An 18393-nucleotide genomic window follows, 5' to 3' on the forward strand; every position below is an offset into this window, starting at 1 on the left:
GGGCTGGAACAAGTGTAATCAATGGGCCATAATGCAATTTTTACAAAAAGGAACATTAGAAACATAAAATAATGGTAGCGGAGGTCATGAAAATGAGTTTGGGCAGGGAAAAGGGTTTGGTCGGACACTACATCCCCCAGTTTTAGAAAGTTACCATTTTCCTGCCTTTGCCGTTTGGTGCCTGCAGATTGTCTCTGGGCCATATGTAGCTGACAGGTGGGCTTTCTGTGTTGCTACTAGACACCCCCACACAATAGAGAGCTTAGGTGTGCCTGGATAGGTCATCACTGGTAGGATGGAGATAGGCACAGCCCTACTTACACTTGAATAGGCTGGGTCCTGCCTCCACTGAAAGTGTTGCATACCCCCTAGGGTTACCCTGGAGCCATGGTATGGAAGTCAAGATGCATGTGGACTTCAAAGGGAAATCTCTAGAAGCTTCTCCCACTTCAAAGGAACAATCAGTTATATATATTGGACCTCAGAAAGAAACTCTTTGTTACGCGTCTGGACCTGTGGTGCTCTGCAGGGAAAAAGGACTGCTGTGCTGCTGAAAAGACTGCCACTATGATAGACTGCTGCCCTGTTGGACTGCTGCCTTGCTGGAATGCTGCCCTTATGCCTGATATAAAGATAAAACAATATCCCAAAAGGTATAAATGTATAAATGTAAGGACAATTTATATTGTATGCACCAGGCATTACATGGATCAGAAAAAGGAGACACTTATTCCAATGATTTTGAAAAAAAAAATTTGGGGGTAGTTTTGATATTCAAGCAAAGAAGGCAATTTTCAAGTAGACATAGTTATGTACAGCACACAATCAGATAATTGAGGTGACAACCGGAAAAAACTGGGTGCACAGTATGTACAAGTGAGGTGTGGCAACTCAAGTGAAGGAGTGAACAGCGGCGAACGGCGCAAGGTGAGCAAAGTGAAATATTTACAGTGAATCGCTCAAAAAGTGACATAAAATCAGTGACTTTCTATAGTACAATTCGTAATTTCAATTGGAGTCACAACAGAGTGCGCCTGTAATTTGCGCTGTGAGGTCGACGACGTTTCGGTCCTTAACCAATGCGGACCATCTTCAGGACGGGGTTGTCTCGTTACAGGTGCTGAAAATGGGAGGGTCTCGGCCTAGATCGGAGGGATCCGGCGAAGTTCATGTAACTGCCCAAGGACTGAATCAAATGTCTGGTAGTAAAGGGCGTCACAGAGCAATCAGGGTGTTTTTCAAATTTCTGCAGCCAGGGACCTAAATGGTATGTAGAATCAAGGTCAGCGTCTCAAAAGGATCGCGGCAATTGGAAGATCGGCAACCAGAGACCTGAATTTTAAGCAGAGTCCCAAAAAGCGTTGCGGGACGATCGCGTGGGTTGAGTCTTTCGGCGGCCAGGGACCTGAATTGTTGTAAGGTTCAAGGGCGCAGTAAATGCAGTCGGGCGTACCAGCCGAAGGGTCAGGGAGCCTTCTGATAGCGCATGAGTCGCTTCCAGAGTGAAACTCGGCGTTTCACTCTGGAAGTGACTCATGCACTTGCAGGTACCACCGTCACAAAACACTGGCCCGACCGTTCTCTACATCAACAGGATCTTCATGCTACAGAGACACCCTGCCATGACACTAGGCCAACTCTACATGCAACATCGATGACCGTCCATGGCGCTTCCCTGCTTCTTTCGGACCCCTCCACTGTAAACAGAACTAGAACACTAACCAATATGGGGGCTGTACTGTGGCCCTCTGCAGTGGGAGCCAAGCTGGAGGAATGTGCGACAAAAGACTCTCTCCACAAAGTACATTGACAGGAGAGCAGGTAGGGGGAAAGTGCAATACAGCCCGAAGTATCAGCAAGGAGGAGGAGAATAGAATGTAGCAAACAATAAAAGTGTATTTTAAAATCCAAGCAGTTTGCAAACCAAATCACCTAATAAGCACAAGTGTATACCTGGAATGTCCTAAAAATTGATTACTTTACATTATCATCAAAGATCCCCTTATACACCATGTCGGCCTCACTTGCTAAAACTAATGTACAAATCACAGGCACAGAGACTACAGCTAGTTTAGTGTGGACTCTGGGCGTAATTCGCATAGTAGCGCTACGCGTAGCAACGTGATTCGCACTACTCAAGCTACACATAGCTATGCGAACTGCGTAGTGCGGTAGGGAAAATGCTGTTCGCACTGATTGCACAGTGCCGGATGCTTGTCCGCACGGTGCAAACATTGCAAACGGCATGTTGCACAATGCAAGCAGTCATTTTCTGCCGCTCGAGTAGATTTGTGCTCGAGTGGCAGCTTTCTCACCGCGGACTGGTAGATTTTCATTGTGAGGGGTCGCTACCATACGCGACCACTCGCAATGAGAAAACTGACCTCCCCGCATTGAGAATCTCGCCGGGAGGTTTATTTCCTACCCTTGCGATCGGCAACATGATGTTACTGATCGCGAACAAGGAAAAAGTCTCGCGGGGATGGTGATTTTGCTGGCTTGTGGTCGCCAACTTGATGTTGAGGACCCCGAGCGAACAAAAAATGCCCGCTATGCGTTTTTGTACTGTGCTACGTGCAATTCGCGTAGCGCATAGTTGCGCAGACTATGCACACTCAGCAAGCGTAGCGTAGTGTTCCGCCCAGGGTTAGTGGACTCATACATAATCTCACTCTCCCAACTGGTGGTCCCCACCAGTCAGCACATGTTTAAATTAAGCACTGCAACTGGAAAAGAACACTTTTTGTTTTGTGTCATTTTCATTGTAAGCAGATAAGTCAAAAAACATTACAGTCACCCGTAAATGAGGTATTTATGCAGGATCACCCACATTTTGGTTGCACTAGGGAAGCCAGGAGTTGAACTCTGTCATCATATTTGCGCAATTATTAATGCAGCAATAAGGCCACACCATCTTTCAGGATCCCTAGATTTCTTAGTGTGGGACTTAAGATCATGCCCTTCAGCGGAACCAATAACCTCATGTGGTACATCTAGGCAGGGACCTGAAAGAATGGAGAAGTGAGATTTCTCTGACACTGTTGTGTGTTAATAACCATTTACATGCAAAGGCATGGGAGGGCTCCTCTCAGCTGAAATAGTTTTACAAGCGGTTATTAGACAACTCAAACCCTAATCTTGTTGTTCCTTGGTGTTTGTCAAAATGACTTTTGTGCCAGCTGTAGTGCGTGATTGGATGAGGATGTTTCAATAACACAAACATTTATATACTTCAGTTTTACTTTTTATTTTTAAAGTCCACAGGCAGATGAAAATCTGCTTGTAAACGCAATTAGCAAACTAATAGTTTGTCTCCAGTAGAGAGGAGGCAAGAACATGAGAGGAGGGAGAGCAAAGCGCATAAGAGAAGACGAGGTGGGGAAGGTCAGCATTGGTGAAGCTGCTGGGCTGACCAAGATGGAGATAACTGTTGAGTACAAGGGCAAAGTTTGGCTAATCATGGTCCTTTAATAGTATTGTTTGTGAGTTCATCTTGAAGAAGCTGAATACAGATATGCCCAATGTAGCCAAATGCTCATCTCCAGGGTTTATTAGTTTTAGACTGTGACACCTAGTCTACATATTGTCATTTAAGATTCTGATGGCAGAATGGTGTGTCTGTGAACTTATTGCTTGTCGCTGACATCCACTGCAATCTGCAGGTCACATGTTTGAATCCTCGCAAGGGGAACTCAGGGCCAGATGTATGACCATTCCATTTTTTGAGTCGCAAATTGCTACCTTATGCAGCTCGCAAATTGCGACTCGCAAAATTGAATATACAACAGTGTCTCAGGCACTGTTTGTGATTCCTAATGGGGTTGCATATGGCCTCCCTCATCAATATTCATGAGGTAGGTTGCAATTTGGGATCCATTGGGAATGGCCAGCACTTGCAATGATGGTAGCCTGCTGGGGTCATCAGACCACCAGATGTTTCATTTTTAAAGAGTATGCAGTGGTCCGTGGAATGAATGCCTGCTCTTAAAAAATATTTGACCCCACATTCGCGAAGGGGTCCCGGACCCCTTCCCATTTGCAACTGGTCTACCAACAACTTTCTATTGATGGAAAAAAGTGAATGTTTTGCGAACGCATTTTGGTTGCAAAACATTCGTACATGGCACTGCGAGTTTCTTATAGGAAGGGACGCCCTTATCATGCCCCTTCCTAATAGTGAGTCACAAACCCTATTTTGCGAGTCTATAATAGGTTACCGACTCATATAATAGGGTTAGTACATGCCAAAGACCTGTTTAGCAGTCTCAAATGGCCCGATTAGCTGTTTGTGACCGCTAAAATGGTCATACATCTAGCCCTCAGTCTTTCGTCCTTTCGAAATCATTGAGCAAAGCTAACCTCAGTAAAGAGTTTGAATTTGATTCTACTCCTTATGGGAAGCCAGAGAAGCTCTTTTCCACGTGGATAAGGATTAACTCTCCTTGTGGTGTCGGAGCAGGGCCGAACTGGCCGTGGCAGGCATCAGACATTTCCCTGGGAGGCTGGAAGTGTGGCGGCTGGTTTTGGAACAGTGAGGGCTTGTTTTGTTACTGGGGGCTGGTTTTGCAGTGGTGCTACAATATAGACCCCCAGTAACAAAAGCACTTGCACCCTCTACCTTCACCAGCCATCCCTCCCCCGACCGAGCGGCCGATCTGACAAAATTGCCAGGGCTCCTTTGGGTTCCCAGTCCGGCCCTGCTTTGAAGACAGGGCACGCAGTTTAAATGTATAGTGGTTGCATATTGTTCAGACGCTTTTTAAAATAAGCCAACTAATCAGATACATGGAATAGAAATATTACCAGATTAAAACTTAGTAACAATATTATGATACATATAACATTACTTTAACTAAGGGAAGAGACTCATCTTTATGTTGACATTAAATGTTTAAGAACATTATTTATGTAAAATTCAGTGCTGTTCCGCACACTTTGGCCAGATATCACTGACATTTTTATGAGGGTGCCTTTGGGTGTTACCAGAGGTCAAAAGCTTGACCCTATGGAATCAATAGATAGAGTGCTTTTAAATGCCTTCCAATATCTTTTAACTGAACTTTGTTGTGAGGCCTCAAATACTTGAGAAGTGGCCTTGCTCTGATATGCTCTCCATAGTGACGCTATTTTGGTGTGTGCAGCTCTTTCGGGATGGGGGTGGCATATATCATGTTACATGTGACTGCAGCAACAATTTCTCTTTCACGACTGACATTTACACTTGTACCTGGTGGATAGCCTAGAGTAGTACATTTACTACAAATTGTAAGAGTAAACTGACATGTGTAGATTTACTTGTATATAAGTTTACCTTTGTGACTACCCCCCCCAAGTGTTGCTACTACCCTAATATTCCATCTTGCTCACACTTTGTGCAGACCTGCTGTCTCTCTTTAATTGGCAAGTGGGGCCTGATTCACAAAGGTAAAGTTACACGTTGTACTAAGTGTATTCTTTTTTTTGGTATTCACAAACTAGGAGTTTAATTTTACCAACTTTATTGTTATGACTGCAGAGACTACACACTCATGGCAGAGACTCCGCACATAAAAAGATTGGTCTGTCCTAACTTTTTGTGTGTGGAGCTCTCCATTTCGACTGCAGAGTCGCTGTAGTAGTAAAATTACTATTAGCAAAATAAACTAGTATTTTGTGAATGCCAAAAGAATAGTAAACTTACTAAAAAAGTGTAAGTTTTCCCCTACGAATCAGGCTCTTTAACCTGAAGAGCCTTGATCTAAGGAGACTGTCTGGAGGAATTCATGCATGTCATTCACAAAATCCCAGTGGTGGTGGAGGTAGTGATATCATTCACCTGTTGATCCCTGATGACATGTGACAGCAGTGAAGATTTTGTATCTAGGACTGGGAGGATAGGGTATTAGTTCGGTCATGACTTTCAATACTCATGGAAAATCAGGAAGGAGGGGTTAAGGGAGGGACCTGCAAACATCCACAATAGAGTAAGCCCATTGCCGTTCACAAATAGCACTGCTATATTTACTACAGCCAAAAAGCACACAAAACAGTTGTGACTGTACTCCATCTATGAGCTGGAGTAATTCCAGCACCACACAATGCCAATCACTGGTCATACAACACCCACCCATAGAAAATAATGGAGACAGGGACTTTAAAAACCCCATATAAAATAATGTTACGTTAAAATAACTTACTTAAACATTTTAAAAATACAAATAATGTAATTTAATGTGAAAATGTATATATATATATATATATATATATATATATATATATATATATATATATATATATATATGAATATTAATTTATTGTAAATTATGGTAATATATTTTTTAGATGTAAACATTCATGTACCTTTATTTTCTAATAAAATAGTGACATTTTTAAAATTAATTCTGTACATACTGTTTAATAATATTTTATTAAAAAATAAATATAAATGTTATACTTGGTAGATTGGTTTTATTTAGATTTTAAGAAAGATAATTCTACTTTAATTTAATGTATTTTAAAATTATGAGATGTGGGTTAATAATATAATGCTGTAGCATAGTTTATTTTGCTCTACTTTTAAAATAAATATTTTCAATTAATTTGCAATATCATTTATCTTAAAATAATTTTTACAGATTGTTAAAACTTTATTAAACTTTTAAACGTTTCCATATATTTTACCATAAGGAGATCTCTACCCTGGTGCCGGAGCTTAATGCCTACTTGTGAAAAAAGTAGTAGCTTTTAACTTGAAAATTTGGCTCCACTTGCACTGTGTGCTTGACATATTCACCAGAAGAGCCTTTAGATGAGGAGCATGGCAGGAGGGGATTTATGCATGTTGATTCAACAAGTCACTACAGACACCTTTAGCTATCTGTCACAGACAGCACTGTAACCCGTACCTTAACATATACTTAGGTCTCCCTTCTGCTCATGATTGGATAGCTTCCTTGTATGTTACAATTGCGCTCCCCTAATTTTATGGTGTTCCTCACTATTCTTTTGTTTTGTTTTGGCTCTGGAGCATTTAGATTCACTTCCTACTTTTCGATTGGTTGCATGTATCCTTCCACTGGTGATATCAGGGATCTATTTTTATCTGTGTAGCTTTCTGCATCATTTGAGCTTTAGTACATAGTAGGGAGTGCTTGCCCTGCTCCTTTTTTTCTGCCCATCCGCCTACCCAGTCATTTCCTGTTCCTCTACTCCAGTATTTCACGGTTCCCCAACCACCATATTGCTCTCTCCGCCGCCCTCTTTTGTCACACCAAGAACTGATGCGTCTCTCTCTCTCTATCATTCTCTCTCTCTCATTCTCTCTCTCTCTTCTCTCTCTCTTCTCTCTCTCTCTCTCTCTCTCTCTCTCTCTCTCTCTCTCTCTCTCATTCTCTACCCCCCTCTGCACCTCTTTCTCCATATCGTCCTACCACTGCCTGCCACCCACACAGTCAATGTTGGCGTTTTCAGTGTTTGTAGGCTTGTGGTGACATTCACCAAATAAGAAAATAATCCAAGATGGCTGTCCACTGCTATTGGCTTTCCCAGTGCTTGCACTGCACTTCTGCCGTCATTGGCAAAGACAATACCAGCAGCAAACAAGCATTGGCAAAGTGATTGGCTTGGCTACTAAGTGCTATCCCTGGCTAACCCTAATTGATGTCAATGGAATATCGCACATAAGTATTCTACAAGCTCAGACACATCAGGGCTTCATGTAATGTTCTCCACAGGGTAATCAAGTTCTACCTCTGGGACTCTCCTATTCTGGGGTGGCCTGACTCCCAGAGTTCAAGGCTGACCTTAGATTGCACATGTTGCAGCTCTGATTTGGCACTACATTTGTTTTGTCCGCAGTCATGAACTCTACCAACCATGTTGATTATGGAGCATACTATGAGGCATCAAACTTTTCACCATGGGCCAATCAATGCTGTGGACAATGTGTCACTGACTGTCCTGCAGCAAAAATCTCAGCTGAAGATTAGTCTTCTCACTCGCCCACCCCACATACCTTTTCTTCCTGGTCCTGCCCTTCCTATGAATAGTTTGCCATTTTCTGGGTTGGGGGCTGTATGGTGGCAGGCTACGTAATGGAAAGAAAACAGTGATCGTCTTCCGTGTCCTGATTCCATGCTGTGGCAAATGGGAGGTACCCCCAAAGAATCCCATCTTTCCTCCATGATTTTATTATTTTTCACTGCCTGCACCTTCTGCTTTCCGGGTTCTCGCTGTGAGGAGTAGGTGTAGAAGCATCAGGTGGGGAAGAAGCAGAATCTGCATGCCCAGTAGCTTGAGTTTGATGCACAAAGGCAGCATAGCACCAGTTATTGAAAATATGCTAATCAACACTGTAGTTCAAATAACAAAATGGCTGCACAACCATTCAAGGTGACGCTTTAAACTCATTCTCTTCCATTTATATGAATCTAACGCAAACAGACAAAGCAAATGTTATGCATCCTCAGTATGTGGAAAACCAGTGTGAAGCTAAATGTCTTTTTAAATGTTTAACTAAAGGGCTTTTATGCATTCCCTGATAGGTCTGCAGCGAGCGAGTGCCAGGGCCCCATCTCCCTACAGGAGAGACTTTGAAGCCAAGCTAAGAAACTTCTACCGGAAACTAGAAGCCAAAGGTTACGGACAGGGTCCAGGCAAAATAAAGTAAGTGTGCACATGAAAGAGAGAGTATGAGTGTGTATCTGTATTTTGTCAGTCCCTTGGTGTGTGTGTGTGTGTGTCTGCCTGCCTGATTGCATTTGTTCATAGGTGCTGGAAGTAGGGGGAGAGGGTGCTGAAACATCTCCAAAATAACCGTGTTGGAATTCAGAATTGAATGAGCAATAAAGATGCCTTTAAATTTTGTATTTATCTATTCACATTTGCTGTGTGTTCCTTGACAGAGATCAAATGTCAGGTAGCGTCTTCTGCCAAATTGCTGTTTATTGTTATAACACAGAAATTGCTGTTTACTTTTCTTTCTCTTACTGCAAAGTTAGAGGATCTGTCAAGTGAACATTCAGAAAATCCTACAGGCTGTAAGATGTCAATTTTTTGGTAACACAATACAAATTAAAATACCTGTAAATGGCGAGTGCAAATATTTCAAAATATATCAGCAGTTAGGAAAGCACAAATGAAGTACATTTTTTTTCTTTTTTTAAAGTGTGATGGAAAGATTTTCTTTGGGAAAAAACAATCAAGACACTTTGCCTGGTGATGTGCACATGATAAATATTTGCTGAAACCCGATTTACACATATTAGTGTTAGTGTGATATGTAGTTTTATCTTTAAAACTGCACGCCCATTCTAATGTCGTGGCCGTTTTAATGGAAAATATGCTGTCAGCCAATGTATCATTGATGGCAGCACCCCCACTCTGAAAACTGTTCCAATTCTATACCCCTCAACACTCGCTGTTCACTAGAAATGCTGCTGTCTGTAAGAAAACCTGCTATATGTTACCAAATAAATCGACCGGTAGTCAACTACTTTTGGTGATAAATTCACTAACGATAATTGGTGAACAGAGAAGCCACTGTCTTTAGCAACAGCTGTCTGAAATTACTATTAAATTCATTCGTATTGTGCATTATGATGACATAGTCCACTAGTGCAACATAAGGCACACCAGTTGCTAATATTAAATTTTTTATTGGGGTAAAACACATTTTGGATTCTTGACAATCTAACTATAGTTCCCTTCGTTGTGAATTAACAAAATTGATTGTAGCTTGAAAATTGTAACTTGAAAAATCTGTGAATTTGCTTGTCAATGTAAGATATCGTATCACCTCCTAAAGCAAATATAATCCTACCTTTGCAGAAAAAGCCACAATAATCTTTTTGATAAATTGTATAATGGGCTTATTCAAGAACAAACCCATCAGAGCATGTCTATCATATCATAAGTGAATTCATATTGTATTTCGTTTTCTGTTTATTGAGCAAAATGGTAACCCTTCGTACAGAAAGGCTGTCGATAGCACAAAGTCAACATAAGAGCATTAGCAGTTTTTGGGCTAAAGTTAAGTCATTCAGCAAAGCAGAAACAAGACAATGCTTTTTTTTTAAAAAAAAAGATTTCCTGCAGTTCCTTGCAGGGTCGGTACATTCAATATATTCAAAAGACACTTCCTCATATAAGAAAGCTTGCACTTCGGGATTTTGCTTCTCAGACAAAAAGTTAAATTTTTGTCAAAGACCGCCTTGTCGATACGCTTGAGCCGATAACATTTTTGTCTGAGAAGCAACATCCCAGAGTGCGAACTTGAATTTATAAGCAGGTCCAGAGCCCACTGGTCTGCAACGACCCTGCATGGTGGACGCCCATTGCTATTACATATATAATCCAAGATGGCCTCCCACTGCTATTAGCTTCCCCAGTGCTTGCCCTGCACTTCTGCAGTCATTGGCAAAGCCAATATATATTTATATATATATACATATTCACACACATTTACATGGCTATGCAAAAACAGGGACACGTCATACATAAAAGGCACACAAAAGACTTTAGTCTTACCTTTATGTCTGATCTGTCCAGGTTTTTGCTTCTCAAAATCTGGTCACCCTAATGGTAGCTGATAACATGGAGGAGGCCAGGATGCTAAAGTGAGGGTAAAACTACTGTAGCACCTGAACTTTTACACCAGCAACAGTCAGCACCATTGTGAAGTGTTTGATAGTGACAAACACAGCATAAATGTCAAGCAGAAGGACAGTGCAGAAGTGGAGGTTCAGGTGGGCGGAATTGAGAACGTTGCCGATGCAGGCACAACCCTTTCCCACGGAGTGCAACTTGTGAAAAACGGGTGGCGCTGTGTTTAGTAGGTCAAAGAATGACACTCAGTGATTGAGCTCATTGAACTCCAGATGCTGTTCGGGATACTGCATGGTAGAAGAGGTGAAGGAGGGGCCAGTACAGGGTTTCTCATCAAATGCATGACAACTGTGGATGAGGAGTATTCTAGTCCAGAGATGGAGGAATGACGGAAGTGCGAAGTGAGACAAAGCACAATGTTTATAATAGTGGTTCAACAATTTTGACCCTCTCCCCATTAGTATTCTGAGCCAACTGGATGACTCAGCCCTGGGGACTATTGCTGAAACATTAAATGCCTCCATTCATCTGGCAACCGTCCCAGCGGCTTGGAAGCACGCCATGGTCAGCCCTCTATTGAAAAAGCCGGCTGCTGATCCTGAGGTGCTGGCCAACTACCGCCCAATTTCCCTGTTGCCCGCTTTCTCAAAGATCTTAGAGAAGCATATTCACGGTGTACTCTCAACATATACGGAGAATAACAACTTACTCCATTTTTCCCAGTCAGGCTTTAGGGCGGGCCATTCCACCGAGTCCGCCCTCTTGGGAGTCACCGAGAAGATCAGGGGACTTTTGGACGAGGGGCAAACGGTTGCTCTTGTCTTACTTGATCTAAGTGCGGCCTTCGACACCATCTCACACAACAGACTGCTTGCTAGGCTGAGTGATGATGGTGTCGGAGGGAAAGCGCTGGACTGGATCGCGTCTTACTTGAGCAACCGGACGTTTCAGATCTCGTCCTCGCAAGCTCAGTCAGACACCTTTTTCTCACCCCATGGCTTGCCTCAGGGCTCAATTTTGAGTCCGTTATTTTTTAACCTGTATCCCCGCCCTCTCGCCGATTTAGCAGAGCAAGTAGGTCTAGAACTCATGACATATGCGGATGATTCGCAGATTATTTTTTCTCTTACCAACTCAAAGCCTTCATCCCCCTCTGCGCTGAAATTAGGTCTTCACGAAGTCTTCAGCTGGATGTCAACAAATCAGCTGAAGCTCAACGGGGAGAAGACGGAGATTCTTCTCCTAGGTAAAAAGAGAGATCTGTGGCAGGATACCCATTGGCCGCCATCCTTGGGTGCTTTTCCCAGCCCGGCCACCCAGGTGAGAAACTTAGGGGTATGCATTGATGATTCTTTATCGATGAAACAGCAGGTCAATAAAGTAGCTGGTACGTGCTTCACTATCCTCAAATGGCTGCGGAAGATCATCTGGATGCTGCCTGCGGATACCCAGAAGACCGTAGTCAATGCACTGATTACATCTAGGCTTGACTACGGTAACATCTTATATCTGGGTTCCAATTTAGCTATGATTAGGCGGCTTCAACTGGTCCAGAACTCCGCAGCCAGGCTGCTATGTAAGATCCCTAGGACAGCTAGGATCTCGAAGCACCTAAAGGACCTGCACTGGCTTAGAGTTGAGAACCGGGATCGGTTCAAAGCGTTGACCTACATGTTTAAGATCAAGGCAGGAACCGCACCAAAGTACCTGCAAAAACTGGTTAGGCCCTACGTTCCTGCACGCAACCTCCGCTCTTTAAATGGAGCAAACTTTGTGGTTCCTAGATTTAAACTGGCCCGTATGGGGGGAAAGTCCTTTTCCCATCTGGGACCAGTCCTTTGGAACTCCCTTCCCTTAGCCCTGCGTAAGGACGAAAATCTCGCCAGCTTTAAGAAAGGCGTTAAAACTTGGCTCTTTGATAAATAATCGCGGTCTTTGACCGGGTTGCTTTCTGCGCTTTCTGTGTTTTCAGCCTCCCAATCTTGGCGCCGGGAAACCCTTTGTGGGTATCTGCGCGCATTATAAGTGCAAAAAATAAATAAATAAATAAATCAGAGGGACGGGTCAGATGGAGCATGGACAACGCTGGCAGTATGAAGTTAAAAATCAGTCTGCAGGGAGCAGTCTTAGTGAAGTAGACCATTCAGACTGTATGGATTTTTAGAAGGGTTCAGACTGTATTTCTTTCTAAGTAGCAGGAAGAAGTGTCATCGACTTAAAAAAGTTATACTGACTTATTCAAACATGGGGAAGGGAGAGGAGCGAGCTGATAGCAGGTCATAATTTGTGTGGGTAATGTTTGAGGTACTATGCTGATCTGTGATATTCAAGCATAGAGTTTAGCAAACTGAGGGCCATCATAAAGGTATTCAAGTGCTTCTGGGGCTGAAATTGCCTACATTTGAGTAAATTGGTGCTCATGTGTGTTTTAGGCTGTGGGACACTAGTGTAATCTTGGCATGATGGCAAAAAGTAGAGGAAGTGGTGAGTCAAAACCAAAGTTTAAAATATTTAAATGAGTAAAGTATATAATTGAAGTGGACAAAAGGTGTTAACTCATGTGGAAAGAAATTATAGTGGATTTGTAATTAGGAATGAGTCAACAATGATTTTGACCCTGGAGAGCAAAGTCCCAGAAGTGGTTTCTAGGGTCAATGTATGTGGATGTATATATAAATTAAGAAATGGTCCGAGGGAGAACAGTTAATAGTTGTCAGAGACTGGGTTAGTAAATTAGAAATGGATGGATCTAATGGCTTGCTAATTGACACTGTATGGGTTACTTACTTGGAGAGGATTGCAAGAATGAGTGGGAAGTGTGTATTTATTGGACAGTGAGTGATCAGCTAAAGCTATAGAGTGCTTAATGTATTGTTGAGTAGTATTAATTCCATTCCTAGTAAACTCACCATAGACCATAAGAGGATGGGATGAAGCGGCGGTCTCTAGGGTGAAGCCAAGTGAGTGATAGAGCAATACAAAAGTGAAGGTAGTATATTGACTACTTGTGGTGTGCTAAAAAGAAGGTAAATACCTCTCAGAGTCTGGAAATGTGTGAATGAGAAACATGTGTTTCTCCTGATTGCATGCTGTGGTTAGTTGCAATGCTGCAGATATGTCAAGAGAAATGGTGTGTTTTAACTTAATGGCATCTGAGATGACTGTACTTTCAGACATTTCTTGTTTCGGAAATGGCAATGAAATGAAGGAGGTGTGACTTTAAGTAGTCAGTAACATAGCGTTTTTGTTGTTTATAGTTCAAGCTGTACACAGGCAATATTACAATGAGTTTTGGGGTGGTTTAAACTAAAAGTGTTTTCAGTGACCATTGCCACAGTGTCCATTGTGGTGTGATTACATCGGGGTGGGCTGAAAGGAGGTGCATTAGGTGTATGTGAGAATTAGTCAAGCATGTGTGTGCATTCAGGTGTGGCCATGCCATCCGGGTGAGAAGAGGCAGAGATAGCACTAGCTACGCAGGAGAAGTCACGCCACAGATAGGCACCTTCTCCTATGCCCCTGACCCGAAGAAGTGCGCACACGCATTTCACCAGGTACAATGCGACCAAGGATTGACTGAAAACAGGTCATTCTTCCATTTATTTTTCACTTTCCCCTACTCTTGCACTGGTCCTGAAGAAAGCCCACCGACCTATACAGGCAACTAGGCTGAAACACGTCGACCGTTTTAAAACACATCATGCAGTGCGCTTGAGTTCCTTATCATTCCAAAGCGGCACAATATTCAATTACCCTCCCTCACTTGGGCTACCCGAATCCAGAACCCAATAAAGTCCGACATCTGGCTGTCCGGGTATTTTAACTCACTTCCCGAGCACTTACCTATCCACGATCACTACTGTTTTTAACCAAGGGTAAATCCTCCAGGCGGAGGTTGCATAAACACTGACCCAAGGATTATGCACACACGTGTATGAAAGCGGGGAGACAACATATACCGCTACTGTCATCTAAAATACATGTGTATGAGGGTCTTTTAATTTCTGAGACACCACGTATCAACCTGCATACCCTGGTTATGCAGGACAAGTGATCCTTCCCCCATGATTTACAGTTCTATGGAGTCCATCAGTAGCCAAAAGACTTCTGTCACTGCTAAGTCACACAACACTACATCTTCCCCTCTGTTAAATAAAATGTTACATTTTTTTACAAATATATATACAATCATAGCTCTTCGAGGAGTCTTATGGGCTCTCTCGTTACACATCCTGACCTTGTCTTTGGAAAATGAGGCAAGCACTCCAAGTGTCCTTGATCTGCGTTGGCGATGTAGCAGTCAGGGGTCTTTAATTGCCTTTCAGACCCAGTCTCTAGATTGACTCTGTGCCTGCTGAGCAATAAGCCACATGTTGGAAATGTAAGGAATCTCGCATGATGGACTTCCCAGGATGTTGGGCATTCACCATGGGTCCTTTGCTGGTCACAACCTAAAATGGCTTAGCATCATATTTTTGTTTTCAGAAGAACAAGCACTCGTTCTCCTCTAGTAAAAGCAATGTCTTTCATGTTGATGCATATGCCTAACTCTTCCTTTTATGATCCAAGTCTCTGTACTTGATCTACTGGTGGTCAATTGAGGTGACTTGGTCGTCATGACTCGCCCATACATCAAGGCTGCAGGCCTTTCACCTGAGTTCGACTAAGGGGTCGAATGGTAAACTCGGACAGTACAATTCAAGACAGTTTTAAGCCTGAACATTTCCCTACATCACTGTCGGAGGGAAGGTCGGAAGCAGAAGCGAGTCGGCTGTATGTGGTCAATAGTGAGGGTTTTATTAAAGTAAGGATACAATAGTAGGGAGAAATGAACAGTCTGTAGTCCTTAAGTACAAAGAAAAGGGAGTCCAGAGATTGGTGGAACGGCTTCTGAGTCCTCTTTAGGGTGTTGGTGGAGTGGTTCGGTAGCTCCTTTCCCAGTTGGTCTTCGAAACCTATTACGGGTTTCAGGTGGGCTGCCCTGTTCCCACATGTCGCCTCAAAACAAAAAGAGAGCAGTGGTCAGCAAGGGGCTCCAAGGGAATATGACACCGTCACCAAACCACTTGGAGGGAGGGGAAGTAAAGAAATGGAATAAAGTGGGGTGCTTTCCATATATTGATTCTTAGAAAAGGGGGGGTTGAGAGTATCTGTGGAATCGCACAGTTGACAGGCAACCTTAACAAGGCAATGAGCACAGCCTTACAGGGCGTTTTTACGGGAGAGCGCAGTTTAATGGGGAAAAGCCCGGTACATAAAAGGAGTCATGTCGACATTCTCAACAGCTGGTGTGCCGGTTCGTTAACCGCCGCATCTCCACCTTCTCGCCGCCCCTTACACCTTCGAGCCGCCCCTTCCCTATGCCCCTTTTCCTGCCACGTACCACTAGTAGCCACAACTCTCCAGAGTTGTGGCGGCTCGTGCGTCCTCCAGGCTCCACCAATCTTCGGTCCACGTCTCGCGACCCTCGTCTTTGTCTGGTTCTGCTCCGGCATCGGCATCGATCCTCTGCAGCTCCAGGAACTCTCGCAATCTTCTTCCGGTCGTTTCCCCGCTGACGCACCTGAGGTAGCGTCCTCTCCCTTTTTCTCCTCCTCCGTACCTTCCGCCCTGTTTCCTGATTGGGTGGAGGGGACATCGGTACCGCCTTCCAAATGACGGACCACATCCAGGTCACTTCCGGTATTCTGTGGGAGGAGGGGAGAGTCGTTTATTAACTGCGCGAGTCCCGTGATGTCTCCATCAGCGTACGGGTAAGGGACCCATGTTGTAGTTGTTTTGTCATTCCTAGGGTTCAGTCCAGGGACTCCCTCACAATCACGCTGAACTGTCTTCTTGAGAGTACTCATGAAACATTCGACAAGGTCATTGGTCTGTGGCCCATAGGTGTGTTGTTCTGATGCTTCACTTTAAGATGACTTAGAAAGTCTCCTAATTCTCAACTGTTGATAGGGGGGTTTTTGTCAGATTTTAAGATCACAGGAACACCCCCTGTCGCAAAGATGGCGTCTAATCTCTTGATTACTCTTTCTTGAGAGATCTTCTATCAATGGAAAATGGGAGTACTCATTGATATTCACCATCAGGTGATGTCCATTTCTCAAGAGGACCAAAGATGTCAATGGCAATTCTTTCCCCTACACGCTTTGGCAACTCTGACAAGTTTGAGGTGTGTTGAGTGTTTTTCAATGAAAGGCAGTTGAATAGATAACAGGCCTTCAACTCTCTTTCAGTTCTCTCATCGAGATGAGAAAACCAAACTTGGTCTCTTAGAGCTCGTTTGGTTGCATCGATTCCACAATGTCCTTCATGGGCTACTTCAATTATCTGTTGTTGCAGACTCTCCAGTATAAAAATTATCGAACCTCTCAGGATAAGGCCTTCTTGAGTAACAGACAATTCATCTTTGACATTTTTGAACTTCTGGTATTGACTATCACTGGTAAGAGGTCGAGTGTGCTGGTTCCGAACCTGATTTTTAATAAGGTCTTTTAGTTTTAACATGTTACTATCTTAACTCATAACGGTGACAATTTATTCCAACGAAATGGCAGTGGGTGTGCTTGATTTCACAATAAAATGTATGCAAGCTTCAGCCGTTTTGGATGGTATACCAAGGCACTGTTAGGCTCTCGTGAGAAGAAGTCAGCAGGAATGTGATCTTTCCCTGGACAGTGCATGACTGTGTGGTTGTATTCTTGTAATCGTAGACCCCAACGTTCAATGTGAGGAGGCATCTTGGCCTTTGGACTGCCACAGATGGTCAACAGTGCTTAATGATCCATCACAGTTATGAAAGGCTTTACCATATAAGAATACATGGAAAAGTTCACAATCCCACCCCACTGCTAAACGTTCTTTCTCAGGTTGTTAATGAGCACGCTCAATTTGGGACAAAATTCTGCTTGCATATGCCACAATATGTCTTTGAGCAGTTTGATTGTCTGCTGTGCTGTGCAAGGATTGCTCCTAACCCAAAAGGGATAGCATTAACTACAACATCTGTATAAAACCTTGGATCAAAGTATCCCATTTCAGTAGTATTCTCAATCGCTTGTTTAATTCTCTTGAAACCTTGCTCACATTCACGTTACCAATTAAATAAAACCTTCTTTTTTGTCAAGTCTCTCAATGGAACACTTTGGGTGGCAAATTCTTGTATGTATCTAGAACAGTAGCTGGCCATGCCAAGGAATGAACGTGACATGGAAACATTGTGTGGGGTACTGGCAGTTGACATCGCTTGCACTTTAGCAGGATCGGGTGTCATCTCCCATCAGAAAAGATATGGCCAAAGAATTTTAGCTTTGTCTCATGGAAGGAACTTATATTTATCTGTGTTCAAAGTGAAACCTGCATCTGCAAGTAAACGACACACTTGCATGAGAACTTTGTGGTGCTCCTCCTGTGTAGCTCCAAAAACCAATATGTCATCACTATAATGAAACGCATTCATGACAGGCTGTTTGACATGTTGAATGACATCTTGAAACAGCTCTGCAGCTGATGGCACACCAATGCATAGTCTTTTGCATCAGAACTGACCAATATGTGTATGAAAGGTTGTAATATACCCAGCTGCGGTCGGTAGTGGGAGTACCTGCCGAGCGGTGACATAGGGAGTGGGAGAGGCAGGGTGGGGGGTAGAAAACTATGGATTTCGGAGGTTTACAGGTAAGTAAACATATAAATAAATAAAACAAATTTTGTTGCATGCACTGCATCCTCAAATGCGATGCAGTGCACGCAACGAAATTCGTTTTATTTATTTATATGTTTACTTACCTGTAAACCTCCATAATCCATAGT

General features: G+C 43.2%; 1 protein-coding gene across 1 annotated transcript in view; it reads left to right on the plus strand.

Annotated features, from left to right (window-relative positions):
* Window positions 1-18393, plus strand: part of HECW1 (HECT, C2 and WW domain containing E3 ubiquitin protein ligase 1) — a 974913-nt gene that overhangs the window by 845983 nt on the left and 110537 nt on the right. The window contains exon 22 of the mRNA XM_086964874.1: window positions 8523-8643. Within this exon, the coding sequence (XP_086821000.1) occupies window positions 8523-8643 (121 nt within the window). The remainder of the gene's footprint in view (window positions 1-8522; window positions 8644-18393) is intronic.

The sequence above is a fragment of the Lissotriton vulgaris genome, chromosome 4_1, assembly GCF_964263255.1.
Source record: "Lissotriton vulgaris chromosome 4_1, aLisVul1.2, whole genome shotgun sequence".
Classification (NCBI taxonomy): domain Eukaryota; kingdom Metazoa; phylum Chordata; class Amphibia; order Caudata; family Salamandridae; genus Lissotriton; species Lissotriton vulgaris.